The sequence below is a fragment of the Heliangelus exortis genome, chromosome W (assembly GCF_036169615.1).
Source record: "Heliangelus exortis chromosome W, bHelExo1.hap1, whole genome shotgun sequence".
In the NCBI taxonomy this organism is placed as follows: domain Eukaryota; kingdom Metazoa; phylum Chordata; class Aves; order Apodiformes; family Trochilidae; genus Heliangelus; species Heliangelus exortis.
The window spans coordinates 13,849,617-13,868,834 of record NC_092453.1 but is presented as its reverse complement, the minus strand read 5'-3'; the positions used below and the strand labels follow the sequence as shown (position 1 = coordinate 13,868,834).

The window sequence follows — 19,218 nt, the reverse complement described above, 5'->3', positions numbered from 1 at the left end:
AACTGCAGGAAAAGTCAACCCACCCCGAGTTGAACATGCTACCAAATAGCAATTGTACCCTTTGGGGTTTTGTTTTTGTGAGATTTTTTTTTTTTTAATGTTTTGGGGGTGGCTTAGGGGTAGAGGAGAGCTCAAGAGGCTTCTAATTCAGAATATTTAAGAATTTATGAGCCTAGAAAGGTTTCCTATTAAAAACATGTCCTTCAAGTGCCTGAAGTGATGGGAAGAGAGAAGAAGGGTTGGGAAAAGATACTACTAGAAAAACATCATTCGTTGGCAATCAATTTTCTGTCCTTAAAACTGGCAGGGCTGAGCTGCTCTGTAAAGGTTAAAAGCCTCTGTATCAGGGGAGCTACTAGAGGAAGGTCTGAGGACTTAAGAGGTGCTCCTGGAAGAGGCAGATCAGATAAGGAGCTTAAAAGGTGACTGGGATGAAAGATGCAGCCGAGTGGAACGAGGACTGCTGTGCAGTTCCCTCATCTGCCTGCGGCGCAGAGGTGGTGCTGGGCTCACCATCTGCATGGGAAAAGTCTCTGAATGAGACTTTTTTACCCGTGGAATAAAAAGGAGTAATTCCTTAGGTAGCCGCTGAAACCTGGCTGGCAGGAATGTGGTAATGATGAAATGCTGCTCCAGAACACACCATGGCTTTGTTAAATAGGATTGGCACGGTTCCTGATTTATCACAGGGGCTCGGTTCAGGTTTTTTGATCATGAAGGGAAGAAAGAAAATACTTGTTTCTATTGGGAATGGAGGTTACCAGGCAAACTCTGTGCTCCTCTCCAGTGTGTCTGACAAGCCAGGAGCAGTCTGTGTTCTGTGTCCTGTTCCAGCCTGAGCTGCAGCTCTTCCTGGCCCCCCTGCTCCTCAGGCACAGGTCCTGCAGTGATGCTGGCTGAGTTTATATCACGGACAAAGGACCAAGGCACCAGGGTGAGCAGTGAGAGCCCCAGAGCACACAGAGTGAGTGAGGATCAGAGGTGCCTCCCTGTCCCACTCCTCCTGCCCACCGACAGCCGCCTCTGCTCCCCAGCATCCCTGCACCTCAGCAGGTGGTGGGATGGAGGATCAGTCACCTCTTGTGCAAAACGCTGTGCAGGGGTGCTGCTGGTCACCAAGCCAGCTGGGCAGGTATCTGCCCCCAGCCAAGAAACGCTGTTCCTCCCAGCAGGAGAAGGCAATCTCCTCATCAGTGTTGCACGCCATGAGCACTGTGCATGTCCCTGTGTGTGAGGTGAGCCTATTGCACAGCTTCCCTGCAGAGCTGCCCTGGCACAGGCACCATCTGAGCTCTGAGAACCCCGTTCTGCCTCTCTGGGAAGGTTGCAGCACCAGTTCGGGTGCTCAGGACCAATTGCCCCTGCCATGGGCAGGGACACCTCCCCCAGCCCAGGCTGCTCCAAGCCCCATCCAACCTTCAGCACTGCCAGGGAGGGGGCAGCCACAGCTTCTGGGGGCAACCAGGGGCTCAGCACCCTCATTAGGAAGAATTTGTTCCTAATGTCCAGCCCAAATCTACCCTCTTTCTGTGCAGCTGCGCATCTGTGCAGCTGAGGTGGTGGTTGATCTGCTCAGAATGCCTCCCAGGATTTAAAAAAAAAAAAAAAAAAAAAAAAGACAAAAACCAAAACCTGTTTTAAATCCTATTTTTTGAAAGCTTCTCCGGGGGTTGTGCTGCTCACGGGGAGCTCGACCCCTCCTTCCCCAGCCCTGCGGGTAACGGTCTCTCAGGGACTATGCCGGGCAGCCGGGATACCGCAGCCCGAGGGGATCCAGGCTCGACCCCGATGCGGCGGCTCCGCCTCCGCAGGGCAGCGGGGGCGGTGCCGGAGGGCGGCTGCGGGCCCGGCGGGGCGGTGGAAGCGGAGGGGCGGCGGCGGGTCCGTCTGGGGGAATGCGGGCGGTCGCGGCCAAGATGGCGGCCGCGGTCGGTGCTGCCGCTGCTGCTGCTGCTGCCGGCGCCGGGCGGGCGGCGCGTCAGGGTGAGTCTGTGGGTACCGACCCCGAGGAGGGGCTGAGGGAAGGGGCCGGGGGAAGGCTGGGGGCCGCCGGTCTCGGCTCAGGGAAGCGTTAGGGCGGCGGGACGGCCGGGACCGCGTTACACAACCCCGGTGTTCTGGCTTTGCATAACGCGGAGCCGGGGCCTCCGCTCCTCCGCGCCGGGCTGCGGGGAGCCCCGGGGCTGCGGCCGCCCCGAGCGGCTGCCCGGGACACGCGTCCTGCGCTGCCCAGACCCTGGGGAATGCGGGCTCAGTGCCCGGCGGGATAACGAGGGGCTTCCTCTGAATGAAGCGTGGCTTGCGGCTTTCTCATTTGAGTTTGTCCTTTGCTGCTGTCAGTCTCGATTTTTCACTGTTTGGTGCCTTGAAGTGTCTTGGTTGGTTTGTTTGTGGGTTTGTTGTTTGTTGTTTTTTTTTCCCGCTCAGGAGTTTAATTCTGAATGAGGCGCTGTACTTTCCAAAAGCACTTCATGTGAAAATCACCCTCGTTTAACAGTTCACAGCTCACATTTCTAAAAGAAGGGCGGGTGTGCGGTGCGGAGGTGTGAGCACCATCCAGCCCCAGTCAGGGTGCTGGGGTTACTGGGCCTCTGGACGTGTCCATTGCTGCCTTTGCAGCACCATCCTGCTCCCCTGCTCCTGCTGCTCTTCCTCCTCACTCCTTGTAAATATAAAACGTTGCCCAGTTTCTGGTGGAATAACTTCTGCCTTCCCAGAGGCTGTGCTGTGCGTCCCTTGCAGCCGGTGGGCGCTGGGTTCCTCAGGGCCGGGCTGCAGCAGGGAATAGGATTGTGCCATTGCTGAAACTGACAAAAGAGCACATTTATCAGCCTTCCATCAGCTCCAGTCCCTGCACATCCCTCATGCTCTGCATCCTGTGCCCTATGGTGCGGGCAGAAATGTGCACAAGCCTGGTGGTAAGGAAAGCAGATGCTTGCCAGCGTTTATTTACAGCACGGGAGGATCAATGCAGACATTAAACCTTCTCTTGTTATTGTTCTATATGATTTACATCAGTGTCAGTGCCTCAAAATGTAATAACCTAAGAACTGGAAGAAGAAGGTAAATATTTGAAAAGAGTCATTCAGGCATCAGCAACGCTTGAACTGAAGTGCTTTAGTTTGTAACCTCTTTGTCGGAGGTGTCCGCAGCTACACTCTGTTAATCCCAAGAAAGAAGATGGATTTGCAACATGATTTTCACTGCCATTGATTTCAGCAGCTTTTGAGGGTGTTCAGCATCTGTTCAGGATGTTATTAGGGAACTGTGAGGCATAAGATGCTCTTCTCAGCAGGTGGATCAGCTGCTGAGGAGGTCTGTGCTATTGGGGCTCAATTGCTGCTGAACTCCTGCAGTCTGACAAGGGAAGTGTCACACCAAACAATTGCTGGAAAGGCAGGGATGTGGCACTTAACAATTTTTTTTTTCATCTTGGTCAATTCACACTATTGTTGCACTAAAAAATATCTTGTAATGACTATGAACTCCTGAGGAAAACAAAGCAGGCTTTTGAAAAAGCAGCATGTGGGAAATAAATTATCCTGATTTGGGGCTGTATCTTGGCTGATGTTGAAATCCAGGAATAATAGAAGTTGCCTACTCTGGCTAGTGAGAAAGAAGGCTGCTCACATCCCTGGGTAAGCAGATCTTGAAATTGCTGCTGACCCAGCACAGGGTCAAACTAAGGAGCAGAGTGCCACAGCGTCAAACTAAGGAGCAGAGCGCTTATAGCCAGTCCCTAAATTTACAGATGTCTAGCATACATTGTAGAGGTGGTGTAGAAATATTTTGCTTTTCTAGAGTTAGCCCAGGAATGCCTGTGCCATGGGGAGTTAGGCAGCTTGACATACTTGCTCCCTTAGTGTGTCAGCCCTGCTTGGTTTCTCTTGTGTGGTCACCAGTTATTTTGGACTTAAAATTGGAGCTTGAAGATTAGTGAGGCTTTTATTTGGTTTGAGGTTTCTGCCTGGTATCTGAAAAGCTCTTAGTGTACAGAATGTTTAAAGAAGGTCAGAAGCTTGCAATTTCACAACTTTCTTTGCTTCCAGGGTCTGGGGCTTAAGGAAGAAAATGCCAAGCAGAAGAGTCCTGCCATGGGCGTTGGTGTGGCTGCTGAGGGATTTGTGCCTATCTGGGGAGGGGGCCCCCCAGCCCAGTGCAAGGTTATCAGTGTGCTGTTATCTCTCTTCCAGCTGTGAAAAGCAGCAGTCAGCTGAGGGTCCCGGTACGATGGAGGGGTCAGGCAACTGCAGCCGCCGTGATGGAGAGCACAAAACCTCAAATTCAGCCCGAGGCACAGTAAGTGCTGTGGGGTCTGGGTGGGTGTGACCCGCTGGCGTGTCCCTCTGTGTCCCTCTGATATGGGGTGCAGCAGAGCAAAGCTCACTGTGCAGTAAAATGTGGCAGCCACAGGGCTGGATCGCGTGTTTTTGTGCTTGTGTGATTGCCTTTATCTGTCTGTCTGTGTTCCCTCTGCCCTATTGGCCCTGTTCTGTGGGGCAGGGCTGGCCTTGCCTTGCTCCCTGCAGAGCAGTGCAGTCAGGCTGTGACCCATGCAGGGCCTGAGGCAGTGCAGAGGCAGCAGAAGAACAAACAGTAGGATATTGTTATTTGAGGTTCAGTTCCTTCTTCCTGGGTTTTATTCAGCAACCTTCTGGCAGACACTCCAGGAGGAAGGAAATGGAAGCCAAGGTCCCAGCCCCTTGGTGCGGATCGGGCTTCTCTCAGTGCCCCTTCCTAAAGCTGCCTGTAACAAGAGAAGGGCAAATCTCCCTCTGCAGCCTCAGCTCAGTCTGCTCAGGAGGCCAGAGCTCCTGGGCACCCAGCTCCTTCGGGCAGGGGAAGTGATTCAGTGGGGAAATCCACCTCTTGGGTGGGGGCTGTGATCAGCAGCCCTGTCTGTAAGAGCTGATACCATTATCTGCTCCACTCTGCTGTGCTCAGAGGGACCTTATCCTTAAAACAGTGTGCTGGACCTGCACCTGGACAGAAAACCCATTGTGGGGAAAAAAAGAACAGCCCAAACAAATCCATCCTTGCTCTTACTTTGTGTGTCGAATGGCTCTATGCTGCTTTCACAGCTTCAGGAGATGAGCTGTGTTTGCAAAGTAATCATCTCCTGTGTGGGCAGTGCATCCATTTTCTGTGGAAGCTGCTGCTTGGTTTTGTTGGAATCTACAGCTGGTGGTCAGCTGAGATAGCTCCTCAGACCCTGTTTTGTAACTTCCTTTGCAGCCCTCAGCTCCAAGATAATTTTCTCATATTTCCAGTTCAGCTCTGTGTTGTGAAGTGATTATTTTTTTTTTTTTTTTTCCTAAAAGAAAGTAAGGATCATGCAAATAGTTGTTCCCTGTCTTTCCATGCTTGTAGTTCTTATTTTTTATATAAGCAGGATGAACTTCTAAATGAGACTGCTTTTGCAAAAGACAAATGCAGGAGGATGATAACAGTAATAGTAATGACAACAACAATAGTAGCAGCAGTAGGTAACTTGGATTTGGGATATCTCTTGCTTCCACAGGAAACCTAAGACAGGAATCTTGATGTTAAACATGGGGGGTCCAGAGAGGTTGGATGATGTGCACGATTTCTTACTTCGTCTCTTCCTGGACCGAGACCTGATGACGATGCCAGCCCAAAAGTGAGAAACACTATGAACTGCTGGGGTACAGTGTTGGGTGTTGCTGTCAGCATTCCTTGGGACTGCTTCATCTTGGGAGCAGTCAGTGCAACAGATGATGTTATTATTAGTGGTGTTAATAGACATAAAGAGATGGTTCTCTCCTAATTGCAAATTGTGATTTCCTGTCACCTAGTAAGTTTGGGAGGGGTGGTGGGATATAACATCAGCTGAACCATGCAATGCTGGTTTGCTATAATTTGGGGAAGTTGCCAGGGAAAACCCATTGCAGCAGAGAGATTTGGGGGAAGTGGTGGTGCTTTGGGTTGTGATGTCAATACCTGTGCCTTTTGAATCCATCAGTCAGTTAGCACCCTTCATCGCCAAGCGCCGCACACCAAAGATCCAGGAGCAGTACAGCAGGATTGGAGGTGGATCACCAATCAAGAAGTGGACAGCAGTGCAGGGAGAAGGCATGGTGAAGCTGCTGGACAGCATGTCTCCTCACACTGGTACTTCTCTACTATGCTTGTTAAAAGTTTTTATTGCTTCCTGTGTTGAAAGACATCCAGGTAACTATGATAGAAAAAGAGTCTTATTTTCAGAAGGCTGAAGGTAGGTGATAGGAGTCCTCACTGGTGTGTATGACTACAGGATGTCAGAACTTTCCCTGGAAGCCCTGCTTGAGCTTGAGAAGTCTACGCTGGAGACAAGTGGTTGAGTTTTAGGTGATAAGAAAGGGGAATGTATCTTATGGGAGCTGGCATGGGAGAAAGGTGTGCAGAGTGGCATTTTCAGCAGCATAAATGAGGAGGAGATCTGTGACCATTGGCAGTGTCAGTAAAATCTCACATAATTCTTTTGTCTGAGGCCAGAATTTAATGCTGTAAAGCCTTTTGTGTTTGTTTTTGTTATGCCAGCTGAGCCTAAAGAATGGGTGACTGTGGGAAGGTGCTGGGAGTCTGACCCAGCACCCACCTCCAAAGCTGCAGGCCTCTTGTACCTCTGAAATGTCCCTCTGCACTTACTCTTTGGGTGTACCCAGAGCTTTTGAAACTTGTTTGAATCTGTCACTGTTTAAATAAAAGAACTAAAGCCAATTAGGCCTGATTTCAGGACCTGAAGAGGAGGTTGGTAGCTGAACATTGCAGGCTTGGTTGGGTGATAGCAGTGAGCCGCACCCCAGGACCTGAGCAGGAGATAAGGCCTAACAGTTTCCCTTGGCTGGCAGCAGATTCTATCTTTGCCAGTTCTTCCTTAGTGATAGGAAAACTTGAAAGGTGAATACAGCTCCCCTCCCCTCTCTCTGGATCACACAATCTCAAGGGCTTCAGCTCCCAGGTTTCCCCCTTAGCTGCAGTGTGCTGGCTGTGCACACACAGACAGCTGCCCATATTCCTGCAGTGTTAATTTGTTGTGATTCAGCTGTGTTCAGTCTCTCCTAAAACCTCCAACCAAACTGATACCTGAGTCATTTTTTACCTGGGTTAAGGGCATTTGTGATGGTCTTTGCACCAGTTTAGCTAAACTGCATTTGAATTGGTTTAGTTGAATTTGACTTCATCTTGGATGTGCTAGAAGTCTTTGTGCCTCTTCTGCTGCTTGCTGGAGGTGATAGATCATTTGCTTACTGTACCTTTTCTGTAAAATCATGCCAATAATAAACATGATTGGCAGCAGTAAAAATTAAGCTTCCACATCGAAGTAGCAGCTCAAGGGTGATGGCCATTTTCTCTGTCTTCCTGCTCATGGGACAGAAGGCAGCAGTGAATCACCACTGCTCTAACAAAAGCCAGGAAAATCAAAACCATGGTGGTGGGTCTGGCTGAAATGACCTGTCTGGGGGTCACCTTTGGTGACCCAAAAGAAAGTATTTCTTTCCACTCTGCTTTCTGTTCTTGAAGCAGCAGCCTAGCTTTGTGAGGAGAGGCAGTCAGCAGGATGGCTAAGCTGCCTGCTGAATTCCTCACTGATGTGTTAGCTGCAGATAATGCTTCTTATCCTGCTGTTCCAATAGGAACACTAGAAGGTTTTGATAGAAAAACTGCTGGAGAAGTCAAAGAGAAGAGCTTTTCATTCTCTTCAGCTCAATGGCCTCACAATGTGTGGTGCTGCAAGCTGTGTTCTCCCTTCAGTTTCCCTGACCTGTGCTGATATGATGCTGGTGTCAGGGAATCCCCCTCCAGGCTTGACAATACACCCTATGTGATTCCTACCTATTTTGTAACTTTTTTGTGACACCTGCTTCAGACTTGGGTAGAAAAGAGCCAGAAGTAGAAGACTATCATAAAGGTCTGGAAGGTGGAAAGTGATGCTCTTGGGAGGTTAGAACCAAATTGATTTCATTTATTCAGCTTGTAATGTGTAACTGGTACCACTCAAGCCACGTACAATCCTTTTTTTCCCCTCAGATGCTGGTCTCTGGCTTAATTCCAGCTGTGCTCTCTGCAGGTTCAGTCAAAGCCTGAAGCTGGAGCTGTGTCCCCCTGGCAGCAGTGGGGCAGCAGCAGCCCCCACAGGGTCAGCCTTGGAACAGCTTCTGCAGATAAAGCTGAGAAACTTTATCTGCTCTTCTCAGTGTGCCACTCCTGCTTGCTTTTGTTCAGTGACAGCTTTTTGTGAAGCCTGTGCAGTCCTCACACCTGATAAGTTGTTCAGAGACCTTTTATACCCAACCATTGCTGCAGTTCTCAAAATGGAAGGTGGTGGCCATTGCTAACAATCGACTTGCCTGCTGTGTCCCTCAGCATTTTGGGAGAGCTTGCAGTGGTACCAGGTGCTGTGCTGCTTCTCCAGAGCCTGAAACACTTGGATGTGCTCCCAGACTGAGCTACAGGTTTCTCAGTATAGTGTGCTCACAGGTAGCATTTTGGGAGCTAATGAGTAGCTGGGAGGTTGTGGTGGTAAGACAGGCAAAATACTTTGCATATTTGTTTTACCTCGATCAGGACTTTTCGGGGCACAGGGTTTATAGTTGCTCTGTGTTTGTGGTTGGTGAAAAGCTCATGTTAGACAGGTTCAGTAACCACCTGTGAAATTCCCTCCTGTGTAAGTTAATCAATGTACTGATTCACTGGCTTGTAGTATACATTTGGCATGTTGCACTTCAGCAATGCAGCTAATATGAAGTAGTAAATAAACAGCCTCACCCAAGCCATCTGGGAACAATATAATTTTAAAATGAAGCTTTATTGTTACAGGCAGCTGTCTGAAAGTGAACAAGAATCCTTCCTTTCCAAATGAGTGGGGTTGGGTGGGCTCAGTAGTCAGTAAGAATAAATCACACAGACATGATGATAGGAAAATCCATTTCTGTTGTTTTGCTTTTTGTTGTTTTTTGTTTTATTTTGTTTTTGTTTTTTTTAAGGTCTGCTTTCAGGTAGGCTAATGTCTTGCAATGGTAGTTAATTTCAAGAGCCACATCTTGCTTTTTTCTTGTTTTTAATTATATTGATTCTTAGTGTTTTAGCTGAGATTCTTGTATCAGCAGCATGAAAGCTCACAGGATGACATTATTTCTTTTAGATTGTCACCTCCTTGTGGAAGGAGATGTCACTCTGTTTCCAGTAGTTCTGATTCTCTGTAACAACAAAATTAATATGTATGCAGATGTGAAAATCTCTCCTTTGCTGCCTGTGATCCAGGACAAAACATAATACTGTGAGCATTGTGAGAAGTTTCCAGGTTGGCCGTGTTTTCTCCCAGAAGGTCCTTTCCCAGGTTAAACTCCTCCTGTCTTTGCTGTGGTTACTCAGACTTCTGTTTTTAATGCCTTTTAAAATGTTAATGAGGTTCCTGGCCCCCGGGGCTCCTGAAGTTGGGTCATTATTTGCTCCTGCTGCCATCTGGGAGCTCTTGTACCTCCTGCAGAGAACTGGGGCTGACTAAACCTGTTTCTGAATCATGTGGAAATGTGTGGAGTGGAGACCAAGCACGGGACAGCTGCTCCCTTTTGGAAACCTGTTCATTGACCCCCAAACCCTGAAAACAAAAATTTGCTTTTGCTCTCCTAAGAACCTCTGTCCTCTACTAAAAATAAATAATTAAAAAAAAAAAAAAATAAAAAAAAAAAAAGAGAGAGGTAAAAACCCAACAAACCTCCCCTCCCTTCCCCTAACCCAAGCATACTCCCCAAATCTGATACCTGGAAGATGAGAGATGGAATATGGAGGAACCTGAACGCCCTGAGCACACCTGTAACTCTGGTCTGGGTTAGCACTTCAGCTTCTGGTAGTGACACAAGTTCACCAAAATGCCCTGGAAATCAGAGCTTGCCCAGCAGAGTGTCAGAGCTCCCCACAGTCTGGAAAGCATGCCTCTGCTAATCTCAGTGAAACCAGAGGAATTCTGCTTCCCAAAGAAACAAACAATAGTATAAACCACTTGTAAATTTTAGTAACAGTGAAGAAAAATACTTGGCCAAAGCAAAATGCATTTATATGGCAGTGGTTTAGAAAAGTAGCTTGAAGATTATCACCAAGTTCATTCCAAGTTTCAGTCTGTCCAGTTCTGTACTTTGTACTTACTAAAGAAGTATTATTTGGTGTTCTCTGCTTTTTTCTACAATTTCTTTTCCTGTGCTTTGTCTGCAGCACCTCACAAGTACTACATTGGCTTCCGCTACGTCCACCCCCTGACAGAAGAAGCAATTGAGGAGATGGAGAAGGATGGCATAGAGAGGGCCATTGCCTTTACCCAGTACCCCCAGTACAGCTGCTCCACCACGGGTGAGCTCAACCTCTTCTGTATTTGCCATCATTCCCAGTGTCAGGTTGACGTTTTCTGAGCTTTTTGTTCCTGTTGTGAGACAGAATAAACTGAAGGCTCAGGAACACGGCTGAGTCAGCTTTCTTTGTGGAAACTAAAACAATAATTAAAATGTTTAAAATAATTAAAAAATGCTTTAGCAAATTGTTCTTGGCTTGTGCATTGTATGAACTTTGATATAATTGTTCCCAGGTTGGGTTTATGGTTGCAGTTTAAACATATATATAGCGTTTAAAAATACTTTAATACCTTGCTGCAAAATTGTTGTAATCTGACAGGCTGCTAATGCCTTATGACTGAACTTCTGCTCTGGATGCTCTGTGTTTCAGGAAGCAGTTTAAATGCCATTTATCGTTACTACAATAAAAAAGGGGAGAAGCCAAAGATGAAATGGAGCATCATTGACCGCTGGCCCACACATCCCCTTCTCATCCAGGTAGGGGTCTGCAGGAGCCTTTGCAGCTCCTGTCAGGACCAGAGGTGTGAACTGCACTGGCCTGATAGGTTATCAAATTGGTATTCCCTGGGCTTGTCTTGGATTGGTTGGTGTAGGAGAAACGTGGTGCTTTTGCATTGCCAGCTGACCTGAAAACAACAAAGTAAGCAAATGCAGAAGCTTATTTTCCTTTTTAGAGATATTTGCTACTGGTAGAAACACAGTATAATGTTAAACAACAGAAATAATCTGGGGAAACACATCACTTGGATCAAGTCTTAGCTTCTAACCAAGCTTGCAAGATTTTAGATACAGAATGCACTGAAAGAAGGTGGATATGTTTGCTGATTTAGGATGTATTTAGTGCTTCAATTTGAGGGTGCACTTTAGTTATGGGAATGAATGTTTCTTGTCTCCTGTGTGTGAAGTCACAGGAGAGAGATGGTTATTTCATGCCAGATGTGTTGGCTTGATAACAAGTGAAAGTGAGCAGGTCACACATCTTGTTTTAAAAGCATGGTCATGTTTTCATAACAGTGGTGGCTGGAAGGGACCTCTAGGGGTCATTGCTCCACATCTGGAGTTCTGAGGGCAATCCTGAAGCTGCCTGTCTGGGGCCATTGAGAGCTCATAATGCCTCTCAGCATTGCTGATTGCTTTTGGTTTTTCTTCACAGTGCTTCACTGATCACATTCAGAAGGAACTGAGCCTGTTTCCACCTGACAAAAGGAAAGATGTTGTCATCCTCTTCTCAGCTCACTCGCTGCCCATGTCTGTGAGTTCCAGCAGGTTGTTTCTGTCACATTTACACCAGAGCCCCACTGGCTGGGCTGCACGGGGGGTGTCTGAGAGGAGAATCTCTGCAAGGTTGCAGTAAACATCCTGTCAGCAAACAGCAGCTGCAGTGAAATGTCTCTTGGATCATTTTTCAAAAATGCAGTGCTGTTACCAAAACATAACCTGTATGGGATGATAGAAGAATGTATCTTTTATCATAAAGGGGGGGAAGAGGAGGAGGTGTTCTGGTGAAGCAGCTTCATCATGTGTTTTGCTGGGCAAGAACAGTTCTTCCCAGTTTTGACTGGGCCAGGCACCAGGGATGACCTCCCCTGGGCACAGCCACATCACTTATGGTGTGTTCCCCTTCCCCAGCCTTCAGGTGGTCTTTTCCACAAGGTGTCCACTGGAATAGGAAGGTCTGGTGTTTCTGTGTTGCAGGTTGTGAACCGTGGTGATCCCTATCCTCAAGAAGTGGGAGCCACTGTCCAGAGGGTCATGGAGAAGCTGAACTACTCCAACCCTTACAGACTGGTGTGGCAGTCCAAGGTATGTGCTCAGGGAAGCAGGAAAGCCACTTATAAATCTCTTCAGGTGATGGAGTTAATGATCTTTCAGCTTGAGAAGATCATAACCTCAGTGCTTTTTTCCCATTTTCAGCACACATTCCTGCTACAACAGAATCCCAAACTTTTACTCACGTTCAGTCTTTTCACACCTTTCAGATTTTTTTATCCACAGTTTCTTGCTTTTTTTCTGTACATTGCATCGTCTTAAAGTAAATTTTTTTTTTATGTCCATTGGAAAACCTGTGATTTCATAACATCCAGTTTGGCATTTGCAGAAGAAAGGACTGAGCACTCATCTGGGGTTTTTAGGTGTTGCTTTTTGAAGATCTTCCTGATGAAGGCTGCTTGTACCACTTTGTACTAATTAGTCCTGCTGCAAAGAGCAAGGACCAGAAGTACAAATAACAAGTTCCATCTTAAACATAATCTGGTCTGTGTTGTCCTGCTTAAGAAAATGTAAGAATGATTTGATGAGTTGTTTTTAATTTTTAATTTCCCTCCCCCTTTTCTTACAGGTTGGACCAATGCCTTGGCTTGGCCCACAGACAGATGAGACCATTAAAGGCCTGTGCCAGAGAGGAAAGAAGAACATGTTGTTGGTCCCAATAGCATTTACCAGTGACCACATTGAAACACTTTATGAACTGGATATTGAGTATGCCCAGGTTTTAGCAAATGAGGTAAATCTTTTATTGTTTTAACTGTTTGGATAGTGATGCTCTGAAATTACTCTTCCTGTTTTAAAATTCGTTTTGTCATTGCTTCTTGCAATATGATCTGGAGAAAAATGTATTTTTCTCTAAATTGTAAATCAGTCTGAACTGTCTTAAATTAATTTTTAGCAACTAAAGCAGGTGGGAATTTCTTTCATTAGATTTAGCTCTTGAAGCCACTGCTATTCTTACTGAAAGAGTTATTGATTGTTAGCAGCAAAGTAAAATTTTGCATTGTAGGGTTTTGATTTTTTTCTATAGATTTTGGAGCCTAACTAGTGAAGGATCTAATAGACTTAAATTCTTTTCTCTTTATTTTTTATTCAGTGTGGAGTTGAAAATATCAGAAGAGCCGAGTCTCTTAATGGAAACCCACTGTTCTCCAAGGTATTTTCTTTGTTGCAATAGCTGTACAAGTTTGCAGTTGTGTGTTTCCTGCAGCACTGTGGATGTCTTCTTGCAGCTTTAGAGTGCTTTGAGTTTAATATCAAAGGTGGAAGCCCCTGTACTTCATCTGTACACCACAAAGTGTTTTATTTTAACACAGTTTGTTTGGTTTTGGTTTTGTTTTTATTTTTAAAAGAATTTCACAAGTTTGGTTTGACAAAAAAGAGGAACAGTTTTGTGTTCCTTCGGATTAGTCTTTAAATAAAACATTTATCTTAAGATATTTGCAAATGTAGCTTTAAAGCAGGATTTTCCCCTGGAGCAGAGCGGCGGATTCTGATGGATAAGCAGCCTGGCAACCTCCTTGGTCTGCAGGCCCCATGTTAAAGCATTGTCTTATTTTCTGCAGGTAGATCTGTGCTCACTTCTGGTTTTTAATTAACTGTCTTTCAGGCTCTGGCAGACTTGGTCTGTTCCCATATCAAGTCGAATGAAATCTGCTCCAGGCAGTTAACGCTCTGCTGTCCGCTCTGTGTCAACCCCGTCTGCAGGGAGGCAAAAGCCTTCTTCACCAGCCAGCAGCTCTGAGCAGCCCTCAGGAGCTCCCCTGGGCTTCTCAGCACCAGCAGCCTGGACAAGCAGTGCAGAGGAAAGAAGCCCCTTGGCCTTTTTCCAGCAAGGAGTTTTCCTTGCTGGTCCATAGTGACAGGCTGGTGGCCTCAGTGTTGTTGACCTCGTGTAACAGGGAGCATAACTTGACTTTTTTTTTTTTTTTTCCCCTTACATTTTCTTTGTTTGAGAAGAGTTTGCAGCAAGCAGGGAAGGCAGGGTGTTCACCCTGCAAGATGTGGAAAGATCTTGCTGCATCTGGTTCTGATTGGACTTAGCAGAAGCACATAAGTATGCACTGAAAAACCTAAAAAACTTTTCTACAAATTAGCTCTACTTCCTATGCAGGGGTTTATGCAGTTTTGTCACGAGTGCATTAATTTCAGCTTTCCAGGTCAAACAAATGTTTGTTTTGCTTATGCTTAAGGTACAGAATAACCAGCAGCAGCACCCATTGTCTCTTCTGAGGGAATTTTCAGATGAGTTTGAAGATCGAGTGACTTCTAATGCTTTTTAAGGAATGTGTGTATTTTTTTGGAACATAATGATAAGGATTTGTGGGTTGTTTTTTAATTGTTTTTCTCCTGCCAGAAACTTCCAGTGAAAGCTTAGCTGGGATAGTAGAACGCACAAGATTTGTTTACATTTTCTGGATAAAATACTCTTGTTATCTGTAGGAAAGCCTCTGCATTTGAAGAGCATAAAATGAAAAGAACAAGCCTGCTTGGGTGATGCTCAAGACTGTTATGTCTCACATCTCCCAGCCATCAGTAGCCTGGATCAAAACATGTTAGTTTATCTTTTAGGAAAAAATGTTTAAAAAAATTCTTACTATAAAGGGCTTTCTCTATTTGGTTACATAAATTAGGGAGTCAGGCTTGCTCTCCACAAGTTTTATAGACCTGGTCTGTGCTCTCTGCTGTGGTTTTTGTGGGGTCCCTGTGGAGTTCCATAGGTACAATTGATCCAGCTTAACTGCTGATGTTATTTAGACTTGAGCTGATGGGTGAGGAGTGATTTACTCTGCAGATGGCTGCGAGCAGCAGCCCCGATGCTGCCAGCTCTGTGCTTCACAAACCCTTGGCAGCAGCTGAATTTCCTCTGGTTTTGGCACTGGGAGTACACACTGGTAACCTGACTGGACTTGTTTCAGCAGGTGTGTGGGTGCACCAGCACTGATGAACCCACTGGTTTTGTAGAGGGTGAAAAACCTATACAGGGCAGTATTCCCTCTGTCAGCACCAGGACTGTGGTGTCCAGGGCAGCCTGGGGAGAGGAGAGGGCTTTGTGGAAGGGTGGTGGTCACCACACAGCATGCTGGAGCTGGGCACTGGGGGCATCTGGAGACAGAAGCACTGCAGCCCCTCAGCCCGTGTTCCCTGGCACGGGGACCTCTCCTCCTGGGAGGGATGAGGGAGGAGCAAAGCTGTGACCCTGTTCTGTGGGACTGAGCCAGACCTGTCCTAGTCGAGCTGCCAGCTCTCCATGTTTACTTGAGGTAATGAGCACTGAAAGGCAGGCAGTGTGGCAGGCAGGTTGTTCTCTGCAGATGGGTGATCCAGCTGATGGTGATGTGTGAGCAGCAGCTGCAAGGCTGCTCACAGGGTTAGGTTTGGGGGTGTAATTATGGGGCATGAGCAGTTGGAACCTCCGAGCTTTCAAGGATAGAGCTGTTCAAAAAGAAAATAGGCCCCTGTTGGTGTTACAGGGGTTTGACTTGCTCTGTTTTGTGTTGAAAGAATGAAAGGGATGCTTGTTGGCCAGCTGGTGGGCCAGGTCCTGCCATGGGGTGATGCAAACCCTGCTGCACATCCTCACTGGATGTCCCGACTGACACCTCCCCACTGCCACACTGCAGCTTCCCAGAGTTTCCATGGGGAGACAGGCTGAGGTGCCTGCCATCTCAGGACCTCCTGCATTGCTGCTCCCCCTCCTTGCTTTAGCAGAGAAGTCTTCCTTGACCTTTCCTACCTGTGCCTGCTCTGCCCAGGGCTTTGTGTCTCCCTTCCCTGCCCTCGGGCTCTGCTCGCTGCCTCGGCAGGAGAGGGGACACCAAGCACCTGCTCAGGTGGAATTGGTGGTTATCAGGGGGTAGGGAAGGGTGAAATGCTCATGGGAAAGCCTTGGATAGCTATCAAAAACATAAAATTGTCTGCAGGATGTGTGGGAAGGGGACGCTGGCCTTCTGTCTCTTGTTGGACAAAGAACTTATTTCTCTGTTCCCATTCCTCTGCTGACACTGAGGGGTCAGTGGAGAACAGGCTGGTGTGTAAATTCTTCCTGCTTGTACCTCTTTCCTACCAGCTGGAGAGTGTATTGGCCTTCAGAGCACATTTAGAAGAGTGGCTGAAGCTGGGAACTGAAGGTTAATTTGATATGAACATTGTGATACTATAAATACAGATTGGCTTTTTATTTCCCTACTGGAGTGAGTGCTGAAAACATTGGCCAGCACTAATTGGGAGGCATTATGTTTGTCCCCAGTAATAAAAGGTATTTAAAATGCACTTTTTAGTATGCTAACCACAAGTGAGATAATTACTAAGTCTGTTGCTGCTATTAGACCATAATGTAGAAATCACTTAATTTTCTAGGTCTTAGCAGATGGATCTCATCTCATAGTTGGTGTTGTTCTTTGTTTTCCTGAACAGATCATGTAATGTCACTCTGTCCTGTAGCTTAAGACACATAATTTTGTCTTCATGTGGCATCAAAAAGCCTCTTGAAAAACTGCCCTAGCAAGTTAGCCAGCAGCTCTGCTTCATGTTTTTGAATAAAAGTAACAGACCAACAGCAGTGGGAATCCTCCTGCCACTGAAATCTCCTTATCCTGGGGCTTTTGTGTGGGAGAATTTCTGCCTATGCTGGTTTTGGAATTCATCTGACCCTATTTTAGATGCTTCCAGTGTGGATGTTGCCATCTGAGCTGGTCACTCCTGAGCAGGGGGGATTCAGCTCCTCTCCGAGCAGACGGGCTGGGTGAGGTTGGCTGGGTACCAGCCCAGGCTGTGAGCACAGCTCAGCCCCTCATGTGCCTTCTTCTCCAGCACCCTGCCAGCCCTCTGTGGCCACTGCCCTGGGAGATGCAGGCTGAGCCCTCCAGCAGTCTGCTTGGCTTCCCCTGGAGGATTCCAGACACTTGGTGCTAAGTCAGGAGCCAGCCTGCTCAGCTTTCTGCTCTGTGTCTGTGGAAGAGCCTCCCCCAGCCCTCAGCCCTCAGCCAGGGCTCTGGGGGGATCCTTCATTACCCACTACACCCCTTTGCTGTCCTTTATTTCCTCCACAAGTGTTTATCATTCACATATGCCCTGACAAGAAGCAACCACTTGGATGTTTGCACATGGGGAGTCTTGAAGAACTTACTCATGATTAGGCTCTTGTGATTTTACTCTGCAATTTTTTTTCTTAATTTTTTTTTTCTTAGTTGAAGTTTTTCTCTTTTGGTGTTCATAAAAGCTCCCTTACTACTGACTGCATTTTAGAAAATGTGATAGCTTCCAACAGTGGTGCTGTGATGCCCTGAGGTATGGGGGTGGTGTCTGAGCTAACCTCCTGCTCCCTCTAGAGAGGAGGATCTTACAGCTGAGTTGAGTGGGTCTGAGGATTTCCCAGGAATATCTGTAAGTTCATGATATTTTCCCTTTCTGCCACACCCGGAGAGCTGGAAATCAATATGGAGTGTAAGATGCAAGAGACAGAGAAGTTCCTTCTATGATTTAATTCCAGATGTGTACAAATACTTGCTTTTAGTCCAATGACATGTTTCAAATTGAACAAGGACTTCCATTTAATGTTAACACAGAAAATTTGTATAATCTTACTTGTGTATTATTTCCCATGAAGAAGGAATTCCAATAAATTTTTTTGAAGGAACAACTGAGCTGTGTGTCTTTGTTAAGGGCCCTTTATGGTGTTCTTGATGTTTTCTCTGTACTTTTCCTTATCCCCTCAGCAGGAAGCATCTGGGCATGTCCTGGGCTGTGGTTTGGGTGGCATCAGCAGTGGGCTGTGCAGCAGTGATTTCTCCCTGGCAGAGCTGCTTTGCTCTGTGCATCAGAGGTTCACATTTGGGATGTCTCTGTGCTACAGGTGTGTCCCCAGCACTCCCCAGGAGTGTCCTGGCACAGGGCTCTGCCTGTCTCTGGCCCAGGGACCAGTTCCTTCATTTGTATTTCTGCGAAAACTGGCTCCAGGCAACAGGGAAGGAAAGACTGGTGCTACTTTTGAGTCCCACCTGTGACTGCTAATTTATTCATTATCTATTATCAGTCTCTAGGCAGCTTATTTCTTATGTTAAAAATTAAGTGGTGGATTGATTATTTTCTAGGGCAGTGCTGAGAGTTGTATACTTAAGCTGCTCCATTAGTGAGCTCTCATTACTGGAGTGTGCTGGGGGAGAGAGGAATGGATGGGAGATGGAGGGATGAAGGGGAGCAGTGGGTTTATTCCTCTCTTCCCTGTGATGTTCCCATCACTGGCTTTGCCAGTTTGCATCTGATGGAGATCTGACTGAATGAGCATAGCAGAACTTAGATGTCACATATATTTGAGTTCTAAAGAATCTCTTTAAGGTGGTGGAAGCCCTGGCTCTCTGTTCCTTTAGAAAGTTGCACTAGGGTAAAAAAATATCAAGCATCAGTTTGTCTGTGGTGAGGGCTTTTACTCCTTGCCTAGATGTGGGCAGTGAGGAGAGCATCTCCTCTGCATGCAGCAGCAGTGGGGTCCTGCTTTCCCTCTCTCCCTCTGCCACCTCGTTGCTCTGCTGGGACCACAGGGATTCCTCAAGCTGGACCAGGTCTAAAATCTGCCTGTTGTTATCCTGCTAAATTTGTGCTCATCAGTAAGTGCCAGGAAAAGATAATTTAATTTGCATCCCACTGGCCTGGCTGAAGAGCATCCTTTCTGTGTCAGCCTGGAGATGGATCATCTGGAGATGGATCATCTGGAGATGGATCAGCTGGAGATGGATTGTCCCTGAGACACGGGGCTGTTATCCCCCTGGGCTCGGAGGCTGGGAGGAGACTGGCTGCCTGCTGACATCTGAACCCCAAAGGCCGAGGGATCATGAGGCCATAAAGTGGGGAGAAAGTGCTGCAGGTGTCACTGCCATTGTCCTGGGAGGAGGGGACTGTGCCTGTGGTCATGTCCTGCCCCAAGGGGGTCTGCAAGGGCTCATCCCTCCCAGGGCTGGACCCGCTGCGAAGGACGCGGAGTTTGAAGTCCAACCTCTGTCTCATTACCTTGATGTCAAGAGACATTACCCACAAAGTACTAAAGAGCCACATTACCTCCTGCTGATTGATGGTGAGGTTGCCAGGGTCTCTGGGAAATGCACGTGAA

The 19,218-nt window shown here is 47.0% G+C and overlaps 1 protein-coding gene across 2 annotated transcripts; it reads left to right on the top strand.

Annotated features, from left to right (window-relative positions):
- Window positions 1-1,722: 1,722 nt before the first annotated feature.
- FECH (ferrochelatase) lies at window positions 1,723-17,751 on the top strand. Of its 2 annotated transcripts, XM_071729813.1 has the most exons (12): window positions 1,723-1,983; window positions 4,050-4,104; window positions 4,194-4,299; window positions 5,522-5,641; window positions 5,984-6,132; window positions 10,213-10,347; window positions 10,717-10,823; window positions 11,500-11,598; window positions 12,042-12,149; window positions 12,685-12,849; window positions 13,210-13,269; window positions 13,723-17,751. In XM_071729813.1, exons 1-12 carry the CDS (start codon window positions 1,738-1,740, stop codon window positions 13,855-13,857), a joined length of 1,485 nt encoding a protein of 494 aa, XP_071585914.1. In that variant the 5' UTR covers window positions 1,723-1,737; the 3' UTR covers window positions 13,858-17,751. The 2 variants fall into 2 exon arrangements, with proteins under 2 accessions (XP_071585914.1, XP_071585915.1); XM_071729814.1 differs by lacking the exon at window positions 4,050-4,104 and having other exon boundaries at window positions 1,853-1,983.
- Window positions 17,752-19,218: the final 1,467 nt, after the last annotated feature.